Source organism: Eubalaena glacialis, chromosome 9 (assembly GCF_028564815.1).
Source record: "Eubalaena glacialis isolate mEubGla1 chromosome 9, mEubGla1.1.hap2.+ XY, whole genome shotgun sequence".
Classification (NCBI taxonomy): domain Eukaryota; kingdom Metazoa; phylum Chordata; class Mammalia; order Artiodactyla; family Balaenidae; genus Eubalaena; species Eubalaena glacialis.
In genome coordinates this window covers 23,075,757-23,090,443 of record NC_083724.1, presented here as the reverse complement: position 1 = coordinate 23,090,443, position 14,687 = coordinate 23,075,757, and the positions used below count along the sequence as shown (strand labels likewise).

Genomic DNA, 14,687 nt, shown 5'->3' with positions numbered 1-14,687 from the left:
ACATCCCATCCTGGCCCTACAAACTCCCACAGACCTTTTCTACATCTCTCCTGGCACTTGTTATCTTTTGCTGTACATTATGTAACTGCCCGATCATCCCTTCCCTAGACCATAACAGCTCTTTGAGGTGTGACTCCACCTGAGTGCCTACTCATTTACTCCATCCATCTCCAGAGCTTCTCAGGTTGAGAAACTGTGATGTAGTCTCTTGGTATCCCAGCATTTAACTCAGTGCCTTATAGAAAGAAGTTGCTCAAATATTTGTTGAGTGTATGAAATATTAATTCCTCATATTTGGAAAAGCCATTTAGAAGTTTATACATCTAACATCTGTGGCAAAGGAAAGGAGGGGATTAGTGGCAATTCATAACACCTGACATCAGAATCTCTTGGAAAAGGGACTATACGTTTTTATTTTTTATTTTTTCAATTTATTTTTATTTTTGGCTGCGTTGGGTCTTTGTTGCCGCGCGTGGGCTTTCTCTAGTTGCGGCGAGCGGGGGCTACTCTTCGTTGCGGTGCGCAGGCTTCTCTTGTTGCACAGCACGGGCTGTAGGCGCACAGGCTTCAGCAGTTGTGGCTTGCGGGCTCTAGAGCGCAGGCTCAGTAGTTGTGGCACAGGGGCTTAGTTGCTCCACAGCATGTGGGATCTTCCCGGACCAGGGCTCAAACCCGTGTCCCCTGCATTGGCAGGCAGATTCTTAACCACTGCACCACCAGGGAAGCCCTATGTTTTTAATGTAATGATAAGTGCGTAAGGTTTTTAAAAAAAAAAAAAAAAGAAAAGGAGGAGAGAAATTCCAGAAGGTCTGACTGTGTGACAGAACTATTCTGCTCTAAATCAGGAGGAGTGCAGTAGTTACTGCAAAGAGAAGGATAGGAGAAAAAAAAAGATGGAAGGGGAGGACAGACCAGGAAAGGGCAGAAAGTCAAGCCCTTTCCCCATGACTCACCACATCTAAGAGCTAAGAGCTCTTGAAGAGCTAAGTGAATTCTTGAAATGCTTGGGAAAAGAGGACTGTGTGTGTGTGTGTACCAGTGAAACAAGCGGGTTTCACGTCCAAACTGACATGGGTGGAACCAAAACACCATTTTCAGAAATGGGAGCCCAGAAGCTAAAAAAAGCATAAGTTAAACTAAACTAGAAAATTCACAAAAATTGGATGTGATAGATTGCAGGGGTAGGTGGGTGAGTACCTCTGGACTTTGACAATCTGCAATTAGGAGTCTGAGGCTAAAACTACGAAGAATAAGGAAGCCCTAGCTGGCATCTAGATTTTGTATGTAATACTCAATCTCTTCTGGTAGATCAATCTACCAGAATTAAAAATCTAGGACTTCCCTGGTGGTGCAGTGGTTAAGAAACCGCCTGCCAATGCAGGGGACATGCGTTCGCTCCCTGGTCCAGGAAGATCCCACATGCCACGGAGCAACTAAGCCCTTGCACCATAACTACTGAGCCTGCACTCTAGGGCCCACAAGCCACAACTACTGAGCCCACACACCACAACTACTAAAGCAGGCGCGCCTAGAGCCCGTGTTCTGCAACAAGAGAAGCCACCGCAATGAGAAGCCTGCATACCGCAATGAAGAGTAACCCCCGCTCGCCGCAACTAGAAAAAGCTCGCATGAAGCAACGAAGACCCAACGCAGCCAAAAATAAATTGATTAATTTTTTAAAAATCTAACCAAATACTAACTGGTAGTTAAAGTCCACATCATCTATTGGTTCCTATATACCATTTCAATTCACTAAATGCCACTCTAATACTTGGCAAAATCTAAATGAGGCCAGTAGGATACTTCTTTAGGAATTAATGCTTAGAACTGTGATGTCTACTTCTGTGTTTTTACATACAGGCTTGCCCCCATTCCCCACTTTTTTTTAAAAGAACTCATTAAACACCAATGTATTAAAAGGAAAATGTTGAAAAGTCCAGCAGTAAACACAAATATAGTAAGTCAGGGGTTGGGGGAGGATTCATTCCCAGAAAGAGACAATCCATCATGGTTCCTGCGGGAGTTGCCTCCCTCCCTCCACCCAGGGCAGCCCAAGAACCAAGGGGTCAGTAGATAAGAACTTTTGCAGGCAATGAGGTCCTGAGCAGGAGGTTCCTGCTGACAAAGTCCCTGCTGATACTCCTTTCCCCCAGAACTAAGGCAATCAGACAAGCCATCTTCCTGTTCCCTAGCCCACCAGTCTTACCCCCAGGGCCCAAGCAGATACCCCAATGTGGAAACCCCTGCATCAGGATGCACGAGTGACTAGACTGTTTCCAGGGAAGGGGAAAGAAGCCTTTCTTCTGCCACTTCAGAAGTCCTAGCCATTTGCATATGATGTCAGGCTACTTTAAGCCCCCTACCAACCCAGTACAGCCCAAAGTAAGGCGATGCCTCCCTGTTCACACACAGCCCCTGCCCATCACTCCCCAACCCCAACACACAAAGGGGGAGGGACGGAAGACATCATAGAGTTAGCTTGGCAGGGTCAAGTGAGGAAACAGCAGCGCTCATCTATACCCTAGATTTAATGAACAAGTGCCAGACTCCAGATGCACTGAGGTCCACAAACACTTCCAACTCCCAAGGAGGCCCTTTCCCCCAGATACAGCAGCTGGCAGACGCCCAATTAGAAATCAGTGTTAGTAAACTGATGAGCAGAAAGATTAGTTCAGCTTATGAAAGTCAGCTTAAAGGAGATGATACATTCTATGCAAGAGTTCAGACTACATACAAGTCAAATGTATGATAGTTAAGATCCACCCAAAGTGGCTAATTACCTAGAACAATGCTCATTTCGATGTGTAAACTCTAGAATGTTTTTTATTTAAGTCACTATTTAAATCCCAGCATTTGTGGTTTGACCTGCTTGCCTTCGGTATATGGCAATTAACACATCTATACAGGTCCAAAAGCTCTAAAAAAGAATCTAGGCGTAAATAATGTCATTTCTCTTCTAAACACCTTCTCCAACCTTCCAATTTTCCATTTCTCTAAAATGGAATGAAGATATGTGAAATAGTAAAAATAAGCCAAAGTTTATTCTAAAGTTGAACTTTGGTTTATAAAACATTCCATAACTCAAAATTCCACCTAATGAATTAAGGCATCATACACCATTGGCAGCAACATACACACCAAAAAACAATAGAATGCACTGGGGGAAGGGGAATCCAGTAGTTAAATTGAAAGACGGCAACAAAATGCACCTTTGGATTGAAGCTACAAAATCTCAGGTACTCCCTGGATATTGAGCTCATGATATCAGAGAATTACAATCTGAATGTACAGAATTTCAATGACAGGACCATCCAATATCATCCAAGAGTGAAACTGACACCATATTCTTGTTCAGCCTCAGAACAAAGTAGAATTAAGTGGCTTTTCCATCACAGTGCATGTCAAAATGGCAGAATCAGGAATATCCAAATACCATGATGATGCCTTTCTCCTTACCTCTTTTCACAAATAAAACAATTAAATCCATGATGACATTCCTGGAGCACATAAAATCATACTTCGTGGTCGTGGCAGACAATACTACTTGTAAACTAACACCCACAGCCTTTTCCTTGCACACACTGCTAAAGAACATCTTCAAGTTTTATCTTTTGCTTGCTAATTTTTTAAATTAATGTTTATGTGATTACAGAGAATAGAAGCTTCAAGCATATATAAACTAAAATGAACTTCACTGATTCTCTCAGGATAGCTAGAAAAGGAGAAAACCCCATGAAGATCTTGGGGGGAAATTGCTACTTGATAACCTATGCATTTTTAAATGCTACTACAAAAAATGCACACATCCTAAGGAACTAAATCTACTAACCTCTACAATCAATGTGATACATGGTTTATCCAGTCTTGACAAAAATCCTCTGGATCACCAATGGTGTGTTCATCCACTCGTACATATGCAATTGTATAAAGAATCTATTATTTAGAACACCAGGGGAAAAAAAAACAATTAAAAGATTTATACTCATAGCTACCATGTAAAAAAACAAAATAAACACTTTTCACTTCCATGCTAAGAGCTCCTAATTTGATGCCCTGCTTTGCAAATTCAGAATGAGGGGGGCAAATCATAGTGATTACCAAATTGGAGAAATAGTAAGGAATATGTCCATAAATAAAATCTGGTGTGTAGAAACAAGGTCCTACTGTACAACACAGGGACTATATTCAGTATTCTGTAATAAACCATAATGGAAAATAATATGAAAAAGAATATATGTGTATATATATGTGTGTGTGTTTGTGTATAACTGAATCACTTTGATGTACACCAGAAACTAACACAACATTGTAAATCAACAATACTCAATTTAAAAAAATTGAGTGTGTAGAACAAATATGTTAATACTTAAAATACATATATACTGCTAGTTATTCACTGAAGGCTAAAAAACTCCAATACAACATACATTGTGTGTGTGTACATATATATCATAAACATACAAAACCTTACATTAAAATTAGAACAAAGTGTCTGATTCACACAATAATTTTATAAGAAGAGTATTAGTGGATGGGCACACTTGATTAACACATTATAACAACTGAGAATGCAAACATTTGATAGTCATAACCCTGGGAAACCTTTGCCCTCTCTAGGCACTTCTGATCCCCTTCCCTGGTTCTTTTCTGTCTTCTTCTCATCCCTATATATTCATAGCCCCCAGACAGCTGTCCTCTGGACAATCCGTCCACATCACCCCCCACTCTCCCAAGTTTCAGAACCAAAGTTCCCACACACCTGTAATCCATGTGCCCAACACTATACCAAGTTCTTAACATGCATTATCTCTTCCCATTCTTATAACAACCCCATAAAATAGTTTTGTTATCCCATTTTACAGATGAGAAATCCAAGGCTTAAAAGTTAGATCCCTTGACATTAAAACTAAAAAGTGGCAGAGTCAAGATTCAAAACCAGTTCTGACTTCAACACCAGAGGTTTTAGTCACTATTCAAAACAGTCTCCCTAAACAACTCAACATGGGTGCCTCAATAATTCAACCCATTCATTCAACAAATGATTTATTTCTTGAACACAAACCTGCTCTCTCTTCTCCCCACTCTTACCTCCCCAAATCTGTCTAGAGGCTATACTCTCGACCCCCTTAATCTCTAGGTAGATTCTGGGAATCCTCTCTAACTCCTTCTGTTGAATAACTCTCCACTACTCAGCCAATAGTTTCTACATATTTTAGGGATTCTAGATTATATTACCTGCCAAATCCACTTCCACTATCCCAGTTCAGACCCTAAGTTTCTTCTAACTTGGCTACTGTAATATCTTCCTTTTAGTCTTGCTGCTCTTGGTCTCTGGACCCCTGCAATTAATGTTATACCACTGCCACCTCTTATCCTTATAAAAGGGTCTACTCAGGTTACACCCCTGCTTGAAAGCCTTTGATGGTCCTCTACTATCTACAGAACAAAGTTCAAACTAGTTGTGTTGGGCTTCCCTGGTGGCACAGTTGTTAAGAATCCACCTGCCAATGCAGGGGACACGGGTTCGAGCCCTGGCCCAGGAAGATCCCACATGCTGCGGAACAACTAAGCTGGTGCACCACAACTACTGAGCCTGCGCTCTAGAGCCCAAGAGCCACAACTACTGAAGCCCGCGTGCCTAGAGCCCATGCTCTGCAGCAAGAGAAGCCACTGCAATGAGAAGCCCGGGCACCGCAACAAAGAGTAGCCCCCACTTGCCACAACTAGAGAAAGCCTGCGCACAGCAACAAAGACCCAACGCAGCCAAAAAAATAAATAAAAACTAGTTGTGTTGGCATTCCTAGGCAAGCTGGTCCCAACCTTTTCCTTAGCTTTATCTCCTACCACCCCCTCCACTAGAAATAATAATCTATACAGAATTTAATTGTTTATACAGTGCATTAACATGTACATTAAGCCTAACAACACTATGAGTATTTCTAATTATCCCAATTGTATGAGAAACTTAAACTTAGTAAGGTAAAATAATCTGCTCAAGATCCCAAATTGTGACAGGCAGAAAAGGCCAAGTCTCAGACTCCAAATTTTAACTCCTTTCCTAGTACTTCATGAAGCCATAGTACCCCCATTCTAGCATATCAGACTCATTCCAACTTTCCCTGAAAATGCACAATATTTTTCAAACTCTATGACTGAGCTCAAGCTATTGTTCCCTTAGCCTGGAATACTATCCTCACTCCTTGACATTTCTGAAGAACTGTGTTAGGCATTTTTCGTATCATACTTCCTATTAGCTATTTATATTTATATATAAATCTGCCTCTACACTGAATTATAAGCCCTGTGAGGCCAGGACCACATGTTAGTAACTCCATGTTTAAAGAATTGGAGTCATATAAGATGGCAAGCATCAAGGCAGAGACCGGCCAGGCTTGAAACCAGAGACCAGCAACTTAGATCAGACCATTTGAGCACGCTGGCAGTGCCTATAATTTTAATATCTATCTTCTGAACAAGGTGGAATGCCCCATGCCAACTATTCTCACCAACACTGGCCTTTATTAAATATTACAATTTACTGAAAGCATAATTCAAAACAAGATGGGGTAGAAGTGGAAAACTAGAAATTATAAAAAACAGAAATATCATCACTATTTTCCATTTTAACCTTCCGATCTGGCTAAGTACCCAAAATTAAAATAATACAGGCTTGATTTAGCCTTTCTACATAGCTCAGCTCAGCTGCATAGATGGCTGTCATTAAAGCAGCCATCTTTCTGGGGCTGTTTCAGTATGCTCACAGAATCACGTTCACCTACACAGCTACACACACAGCTTCCCCATCTCATCCTCCAAAAGAGCCACTAGGATGCCTGGCACTGGCAGAGACTCTCTCAGAAGACACCTGACATGTTGATTATCTAGCCAACTTTTGCAACTGAAGTGGCTGTGTCAAATGGTCAAGCTGAATAGCATCAATGTGCTTTAAGATTATAGGCTGTTGCTCCTTCATGAGCTGTCTTTATCCCAATGAAGATCAGATTCTAAGGATGCCTTAGAATTATAAAGCCCAGAACATGAAACCACTGAACAGCTGACCAGGTGAAAAGTTTCAAATGCTTCCTTCCCTCTGTCAGAAATCTCCCTACCCATTGCTGAAATATAACTACAATGTCAACTTTTCCATGAACTGGAAGAGGATAATATTAGAAGAAAAACTAGCCCACATGCCTTGCATTGAATTTCATTCCATTCCAAACAGTTATATTACCCTAAATATAAAGAAAGAAAACTACAGACTATGACCTTAAGTAATTTACAAACTAGATTTCAGAACTGCCTTTAACAGTCAGAACTAATTGTTCTCTATTTTGGCATCTTACCCCCAAATCTAGTATGTCCTATTTAATGAACCAGAATATTGCCACATTTTATACACTACAGCAGGTTTCTTCTGGAGGCTAGCAAGACATGGGGAAAAAAGCCATGTTGGTCTTCTTATAAACTATATTTTCCCTTTCAGAGACACTAGTACAGTAGCAGCACAGAATTAAAATAAACTTTGGAATCAAAAAATCTGAGTTCAAGCCCTAACTCTAATATGAGGGAAGCGACACCAGACAACAATAGTACCGAAGTCACAGGGTTGTTGTAAGGATTCAATCAATTAATTCGTACAAAGTGATTAGAACACAATGGTAAGCTCTCAAAAAACATTAGCTTTACCATTATTCTATTACAATCACCTGACTCAAAGTGACAATTACAGGATATTTTTGAAAGGATAACAAATTTTAACAAACCCCAACCCAAGATTATCCTGCTTACCTTTTGAGACAACTTTCATACATGATACTACTCCATGATACTACTCGAAAAAAAAAGAGAAGAAGAAAAAGAAAGAAAAGAAAAGAGATAAGTAAAAGACAAACCTGTCAATTCTGCTTCTCAGGAGCTCCTACAGAGTGTAGTATCAGATACAACTGAAAGCAGCTACAGATTTCATTTAAATTTATGACATGTATATCACTTCAAATGCAAAGGTAAAACGCATTGATTTAAAATCTATAGAAAGGCAGTGTTACGAGTTATACATCTCAAAATAACAGACCTGGGAACCAAAAATGATAATATTACTCTAGCATTACTAACTATAACAAATCATACGCTTTGGTCCTTACATATCTGTTTACAAGTACTCTTCCTCTTTCTTCTCAGTAGTATTATAATTCCATCAGTAGACTTTCATGTTTCTTTTGGACACCATAGCAGTGTTAAACAGCAGTCAAATAATTGGATTAAAGCATCAAGTAGCTGAGAATTTAGCAATGCATCTGATTTGATCTCTTCATCAGCATGAACACTCTATGGTACATGGAGGTAACCCAGCCTAAAGGCTGGTTATGAGTGCCCATGAGCCACCTGGAATCCAGTTCAACTCCACCACTTACTAGCTGAGGGACCTTGGGAACCTAAAATGTCTGTTTTCCACTCCATAAAACAGCAATAAGAACTTTACCTACCTCTTAGGATTATTTTGATGAATAAAAGAATATAGGGGCTTCCCTGGTGGCGCAGTGGTTAAGAATCTGCCTGCCAATGCAGGGGACACGGGTTCAAGCCCTGGTCTGGGAAGATCCCACATGCCGCGGAGCAACTAAGCCCGTGCACCACAACTACTGAGCCTGCACTCTACAGCCGGCAAGCCACAACTACTGAGCCCACAAGCCACAACTACTGAAGCCCACGCGCCTAGAGCCCGTGCTCTGCAACAAGAGAAGCCACCACAATGAGAAGCCCGTGCACCGCAACGAAGAGCAGCCCCCACTCACCACTAGAGAAAGCTCGTGCACAGCAACGAAGACCCAATGCAGCCAAAAATAAATAATAATAAATAAAATAAATATTAAAAAATCTTTAAAAAAAGAATATATACAAAGCACTTAAAACAATGTTAGTGCTGAAACATTTAGGGGGAAGTGTACTGATGTCTCCAATTCACTCTGAAATGCATCAAAATAAGATGGATTGAGTACTTAACGCCACTGAACTGTACACTTAAAAATAGTTACAATGATAAATTTTATGTTATGTATGTGTATCTTACCACAATCTTTTTTAAATAATAAAATAACTAAAATAACATTTTTAAATGTGGCTTGAAAATGGACAGATATGTGATAAAGCTAGTAGTAAAATATCACATGTAGAATCTAGGTAGTGGGTATATGAATGCTCACTTTCAATTTTTCTGTATTTTTGAAGAGTTTTATGATAAAATATTAGGGGGAGAACCAATGCTGGCATCTAGTAGTTTACCTTTATTATCATCTACTAGTCAGAAATAATAGCCAGCAAATATTCAGATACTTAGCTCCTTTTTTTTATAGCAGAATTCTAAAAAGCACCTTTTTACCAGCCATCTCTCCTTTAACTACAACCTTTCTGAAACTGAAAATGGTTTATTTGAAGTTCCTTATATACATGTTCGGTATATATGAGTGTGATTTCAAGTTAAATTATTCCAAGGTACCAAGTGCCAAGTATTTAATCTCTCCTGAAGAAATGCAGAAACCAAGTCAACAGACATCTGTGGCCAAAGATTGGTGACTTGACCAAACAAAACAATGAAAAAGCAAGCACTGGAATTATTTCTTCCTAACTTTTCCAGTAGCTGCTAAAGCCAATAAATTCCTCAACCAGAAGAACCAAAAACGTTTTAACAGGTACCTGATGTACAGGAGCACACCGCATATATACAAATACATCAGCCACTTAAGAATGATATCCAATTCTTCCTCTAGTTTTGTTCCCCATTCCAACTAGTAATTTATATTTTAATGTGTTTAGTGCTACAACATGAACTCAGATATCTTGCAGTGGAACAACTTAAAACGTCAGACCACCTCACACCCACTGGGATAGCTGCTATCAAAAACATAGAAAATAACAAGTGTTGGCGAGGTCCTAGAAAAACTGGAGCCCTTGTTTACTGCTGGTGGGAACATAAAATGGTATAGGCACTGTGGAAAACAGTATGGTGGTTCCTCAAAAAATTAAAAATAGAATTACCATATAATCCAACAATCCCACTTCTGGGTATATATCCAAAAGAACTGGAAGCACAGTCTCAAAGAGAGATGTGTACATCCATATTCATAGCAGCATTATTCACAGTAGCTAAAAACATACAAGCAACCCAAGTGTCCCTCGACAGATGGATGAGAAAATATGACATATGCATACAATAGAATATTACTCAGCCTTAAAAAGAAAATCCTGTCACATGGTACAACATGGATGAACCCTGAGGACATTATGCCAAGTGAAATAAGCCAGCCACAAAAAGACAAATCCTGTATGAGTCCACTTACATGAGATACCTAGAGATATCAAAATCATAGAGACAGAGACTTCCCTGGTGGCGCAGTGGTTAAGAATCCGCCTGCCAATGCAGGGGACATGGGTTCGACCCCTGGTCCAGGAAGATCCCACATGCTGTGGAGCTACTGAGCCTGTGTGCCACAACTACTGAGCCCGTGTGCCACAACTACTGAGCCTGCGCTGTAGAGCCCGTGTGCCACAACTACTGAGCCTGTGTGCCACAACTACTGAAGCCCGTGCGTCTAGAGCCGGTGCTCCGCTACAAGAGAAGCCACCGCAATGAGAAGCCCGCACACTGCAACAAAGAGTAGCCCCTGCTCGCCACAACTAGAGAAAGCCCGCGCACAGCAACAAAGACCCAACGCAGCCAAAAAATAAATAAATTTATTAAAAAAAAAAAAAAATCATAGAGACAGAAAGTAGAACAGTAGCTGCCAGGGGCTGGGAGGAGGGGGGAAAGGGAGGGTTTAGTGGGCATAGAGTTTCAGTTTTGCAAGATGAAAAGAGTTCTGGAGATAAATGGTGGTGATGGTTACACAACAATATGAATGTCCTTAAGACCACTGGCCTGTACAGTTAAAAATGGTTATGATGGTAAATTTTATATTATGTGTATTCTACCACAGTAACAAAAAATGGAAGAAAAAAGATCAGGGAGCTGATCTCCCCAAAAGGCCTGGTGGTGCTCCAGCTTGGAACTGACACACAAGCAATCAACTCTGTGGCTATCAGGCCCTGTCTATCTCTAACCACTGCATGAGACCTTGTCTACTCAAGACTCTCCATCCTGCCCAGGGTGACACCAATTCTTTATTTCAGCCTCAAAACGAGCAAACACCACTGCTGCTACACCAGTTTTGTGTCAAAGCAGCAAGGAAGTTATCTCTCTAAGCCTGCCTCCTCTTTAAAACAAGGATAATTCCTACCTACCTGCCTTACTAGGCTGTTAGGAGGACAAAAGTGAGATCATGTATATAAAAGTATCTTTAAACTGCCAAGCACCAAAGAAACAGAAGTTATTGTGCGTATAGCTACTTTCATATGAAAATTCAGAGAGGGCTGTAACAACACAAACTTCACAAGGCTTGAGACACCTCACCCAGGCTTCATTCCATTTAAAACCCACCTCATCCCTAAATAACAGCTTTCTTGTTCTTCATAAACTGTAGGGCAGCGTTGAGAAAACACCTCAGCCTAAAGCTTTTCACCTAACCACCCCAAAGGCAATCAGAAAATTAGGAAAATTCAATTTTTATGACCCCAGCGTGGGCCTGCGGCGCCCGGGGACTACACTTCCCACAAAGCACCGAGGCGAACCCGGGCGGCGGGCGAGGTGGCCTGCGATTCAGGGTGACCACCGCTCTCCCCGAGCGTGGATCGCCGTCCCCCGGAAAACTGCAACGTTTAAGGTCAAGTATGCACTGGCTCTCCTTTCTGAAAGCGCTGTCACCCCGAGGTTTCCCCTGCGGCTAGCGCCGCGACCCTCCCTGCCCGCCCGTCCTTCCTGCTCCACCTGAGGGTCACCGCCTGTTCCTGACCTTTCCGCTGATTTCTAGTGTCACAACACAGCACCTTCTCCTCCTCCCCGAAAGCTCCACTTCTAGAACTCGCCCAACAGTTGGGCCCGGGGTCCACGGAGGGGTCAGACGGGACGGCAGACACAGCCCGCCCCCCTGGGGCTCCGGCCGCCCAGCCAGCCCAGCCCCCACGGGCAGGGGGCTAGGCTCCCCCAACCCCCGGGCCGGGGCGGATCGCACACAGAGGTGGCTCCGCCCGGGGCTCCGGTTTCAATTTCGCAACGTGACGGTGCAAACCTGAGGCCTACAAACGCTGGCGGCGGGCGGCGCCCTGCCCGGCCGCCCGCCAGGCCCAAGCGCCCCAGCCCCCCGCACGCCGCGGCCGCCGCCCGCCCGCCAGCCCGGCCCTGCTCCCCGGCTCTGTTCCTCGGCCCTCCCGCCCGGCCCCGGCCGCCGCCCCCGGCCCGGCGCTGCGCCGGCTTCGGCTCGCGGCCGCAGGCTGGCCGTGGCACTTACTCAGCTCGTCCTGGGAGGCGGAGGCGGCGGCCGCAGCCATGTTGCGCCGGGGAGGGAGGGAGGGAGGGGCCGGAGGGGGAGGGCACGGACGGGCGGCACTGGGGGCTCGCCGCTCTCGGTGCAGCACAGGCCGGCAGCCGCCTCCGGTAGTTCGGCGCGGGCCGCGCTGCGCCCACGAGGCCCGCCCGCCGTCGCCGCCGCCGCCTGCGTCCTCCTCGCTGCACGCGTAGTTCTCGCCGTCCCCCGCGAGCTCGCGACTCGGGCGCTCCCGCAGTCCGGCGCCTCTGCGGAGCCGCCGCTGTCCGTCGGCGGAGGCCCGGTACGCCCGGCCCGCGCGGCGGCTCTGCGGCTCGGCGCCGCGCTCGCCCAACTCACGCCGGTTTTATATTTAGAAAGAGCTGAGCCATCCTCCCAGCGGCCCCCCCGCCGGGCCCCTCGCGCGCCCGCCCGCCCTCGCTCGCTCGCTCGCTTGCTCGCTCGCGGCTCGTCCTGCCCACCTGCCGCCGCCCGCCCCGCGCGCGGGAGCCGGCCCGCGAGCGCTCCCTGCGCGGAGCCGGCACGCGGCGGCCTTCACTGGCGGCCCGGCCTAGCCGCTCCTCGCCGCCCCTCCTTGCCCGCGCAGCCTCCGGCGGCCCCGACGCGGAACGGACGCGCAGGCCTCTGACCTGAGTCCGAGCCGGTCTCCATGCCGGGGATGCTGCGCTCGGCGCCGCAACGCGGGCGCCCAGAAGCGAGGCGAGAGGCGGGCTCGGCCTCGGGGAGCCGCGCGCCGCAGTCCGTGAGGGGCTTGGTCGAGCTGGTCCGGGCTGCCCCGGCCGGGGGGAGGTCCTCGAGGCGGGACGGGAGCTCTTTCTGTAAAGGTCTGTAGTTGTCACGTTGGCTGGTCCCGACCTGGAGAAACACGCCTCTCCGAAGGAAGAGACGTGGACTCGGAAAAGTTGAGCCGGGTTCGGAGTCGGCGGGAGGAAGCCCCGCCCTGCGCCTCCCGCCGAACTTCTCGGCCGCGCCGCTGACTCAGTCCCGGGCGAGCCCCGGTGCCCAGGGCGCCTTTTTTTACTTAAAGATAGTGATAAAAGTGTAGGTTTCTGATGCTCTTCGAAACTAGACTAGGACTACCGAGTGAGGGAAGATCACTAAGCCCTACTAAAAGTTCAATAAGCCAAGATTTTTAAAGTTCAATTTCAAGTATATATGCTTATAGGTGTTGTTTTCTTAGATTTTAATTCTAATCCCTACGTTCTTTTTGGTAACCCGAGTGATTTATTTTGAATATAGCGATTTTAACTTTATGCCTTCAGTTTGTCCGTGAGGTCACTTAGTGAAAAACACTTGCAATATGGTATTCAAATTAAGGAGTTGCATAATTGCTGTACTTTAAGTGATAGTACTGTCATAAATTAGGTACAAGGTCAGATACACTTTTTTTTTGGTATAAGAGGAAGAAATCAAGATCCTAACTGAATTGAAATTGCCTTTATCCCTAAAAGAAATCTGTAAAGCCCTAGTTAATGTCTTGAAAAATGAATATATGTCATTCCAGATGTAACTTGGGCAAGTAAAAGGTACTTACACAACATTAAAGACATTTATGTCCTTTATTGCTTTTATTATAGAGATTATACGTGATCTTTGTAAAAATTGCAGATGATTCAGAATTTAAAAATGAAAATGAAAGGCCTTGCTTCCCCTCCCAGCATCCCACTCCCCTGAGGAAACTATGGTTAACAGGTACAGTTGAGCGTGCACCCTCCAAGGCCTTGTTTCTGTGCACATGTGTATACAGCCCCCAAAATAACGAAGTGGGGAGGGGGTTCAGACTCATGATAAAGTTCTGTATCAGTGTTTTTCCTCCATAAACATTCTTCCACGTTAACTCAAAAAGCTCTACACCACCACCACTCTTTTTATTAATGACTTCATAGTATATTAAGTTAACCAGTCCCTTTTTTTGAGCACATTTTGGCTCTTTTTGTTTGATGGTGACACAAAATCGATGCACAATGAAGTATCTGCAAACAATACTGAAGTGTGTAAAGTAAAGGTTGTCCGCCACCTTCTTGCTCACCGTCCCCTCATCGTACTCCCTAGAAATAATCCCTGTTAACAGTTTGGTGCATACAACCTCTCCTGACCATTTCTATGAATGTATAGAGTGACTGTACCAAGGAGTAGTATGGGGAAACTTTGACTTCCCGTAACTTCCAATAGATCCTTCTAAAGCCAAGCCACCACCGCCCCCCCAACCCCTGCCAAAAGTATAGAATCTAAGTTTAAAAAAAAAAAGTTCGTTTGAAATTTTAACTTCCAGAC

General features: G+C 44.5%; 1 protein-coding gene across 4 annotated transcripts in view; it reads right to left on the bottom strand.

Moving 5' to 3' along the window:
• The window catches only part of ECPAS (Ecm29 proteasome adaptor and scaffold), a 97,490-nt gene extending 84,162 nt beyond the window's left edge, over positions 1-13,328 (bottom strand). Inside the window, exons 1-2 of one of the 4 annotated variants that reach the window (XM_061200113.1) lie at positions 12,378-12,419; positions 3,830-3,933 (exon numbers count right to left, since the gene is read on the bottom strand). In XM_061200113.1, the coding sequence (XP_061056096.1) occupies positions 3,830-3,851 (22 nt within the window). In that variant the 5' untranslated portion in view covers positions 3,852-3,933; positions 12,378-12,419. Of the gene's footprint in view, positions 1-3,829; positions 3,934-11,882; positions 12,047-12,377; positions 12,479-13,042 lie in introns of those variants that run through there. The other 3 variants (XM_061200112.1, XM_061200111.1, XM_061200114.1) reach the window with 3 other exon arrangements.
• Positions 13,329-14,687: the final 1,359 nt, after the last annotated feature.